The sequence below is a fragment of the Sinocyclocheilus rhinocerous genome, unplaced genomic scaffold (genome assembly GCF_001515625.1).
Source record: "Sinocyclocheilus rhinocerous isolate Xijiao unplaced genomic scaffold, SAMN03320098_v1.1 C36479181, whole genome shotgun sequence".
NCBI classification, from domain to species: Eukaryota; Metazoa; Chordata; class Actinopteri; order Cypriniformes; family Cyprinidae; genus Sinocyclocheilus; species Sinocyclocheilus rhinocerous.
Window position 1 is genome coordinate 1 of NW_015781783.1, and position 1,183 is coordinate 1,183.

Sequence of the window (1,183 nt, forward strand, 5' to 3'; positions counted from 1 at the left end):
AGGGCTGAAGCCTCTTCTGGGTCACAACAAGCCTTCTCAGCATCTACAGAAAAAAAGTGGTTCACTTATTTTTTTATATTAACTGTTCAGATCTGAGTAAATGGCTAGAATCTAAAGGGGAACATTGGTTTATTTAATAGTCTGATCCTGTATTCATCCTGACAGCCGTTTCTATTTATTTTAGGTCCTGTGAACTCATGATGCTGTAGACACCAGGAGCTAAATCTCTAAAGGATGAAGATCAGGATGTTGCCTAGAATATACAATCTTGTATTTATTTGTCCTGTATAAGTAAAAGAATTGTTTGACATCCATCTGAATGGTCTGAACCAGAATGGCCAAGCCGTTCTACAGACTACAGCACTTTTTAAGGCGGGCTCAGTTGCTTCTGTTTTTTCTGGGTGTGGCTTACATCATGGCAGGAAGCGTGTTACTGCTTCAGCGCTCCAGTGTGCTAACATTTCAGAGAGAAACAGATACCGCGGCGCTACCTTCACTACCAGCGCCACCTAGATCCCTGGAGCTACCTGCTGCCAGGTGGTTGTACAGAAGGAATGTCATCCAAGTGATGGAGAACCAACCTCGTGATCAGACAGACAGAAGAAAGGACCAAAAACACTTCATATCTCGTAATCTGGAGATCAGGCATTTGAGACGCCACTGGTTCCATGATAATGCAGAACAGAAAAGCTCTTCTGAACATAATCTGTCACGCAAGAAAGACAGACAAAAAGGTAATGGTTTATAAAATAACCATCTTAAATTGGAGATTTTTTATAGTTATTCTAAATTGTTTCTGAATCATTCTCAACAAGGGACCTACATCGGATGTTTTATAAACAATGAAACGGAGCACGCACTCGGCGGGACCATTCTTTATGATTTCCGCAAAATGACCAGCGCCATGTGTCAGGACACCTGCTCTGAGAGGTAACGTCTTAAAGAAGGTACACAGAGTAAATGAAAGAAAGCCTGTTCTTTTAGAAGAATGCATTCAGTGTTTATCCACAGAAGCAGGTGGCAGAATGTGAGCTGGCTGACGCGACTGACCTGGACTTCATCCAGAGAGTCACAGTCAGCAAGAGAAAGAGATGTTAAAAATACATAAATACTAAAGCCATTTCAAATACAGAAATGTCATTTTAAAACAATCAACTTGGAATATTCAAAGTCAGAAAAAAAT

At 40.7% G+C, this 1,183-nt stretch overlaps 1 protein-coding gene across 1 annotated transcript; it reads left to right on the plus strand.

Annotated features, from left to right (window-relative positions):
• Positions 1 to 188: 188 nt before the first annotated feature.
• Positions 189 to 930, plus strand: LOC107736079 (WSC domain-containing protein 1-like; the record flags this gene model as incomplete). The annotated part of the gene is made up of 2 exons (XM_016547583.1): positions 189 to 734; positions 816 to 930. Coding segments are annotated over exons 1-2 (515 nt in total), but the record flags the coding sequence as incomplete, so codon positions are not given.
• Positions 931 to 1,183: the final 253 nt, after the last annotated feature.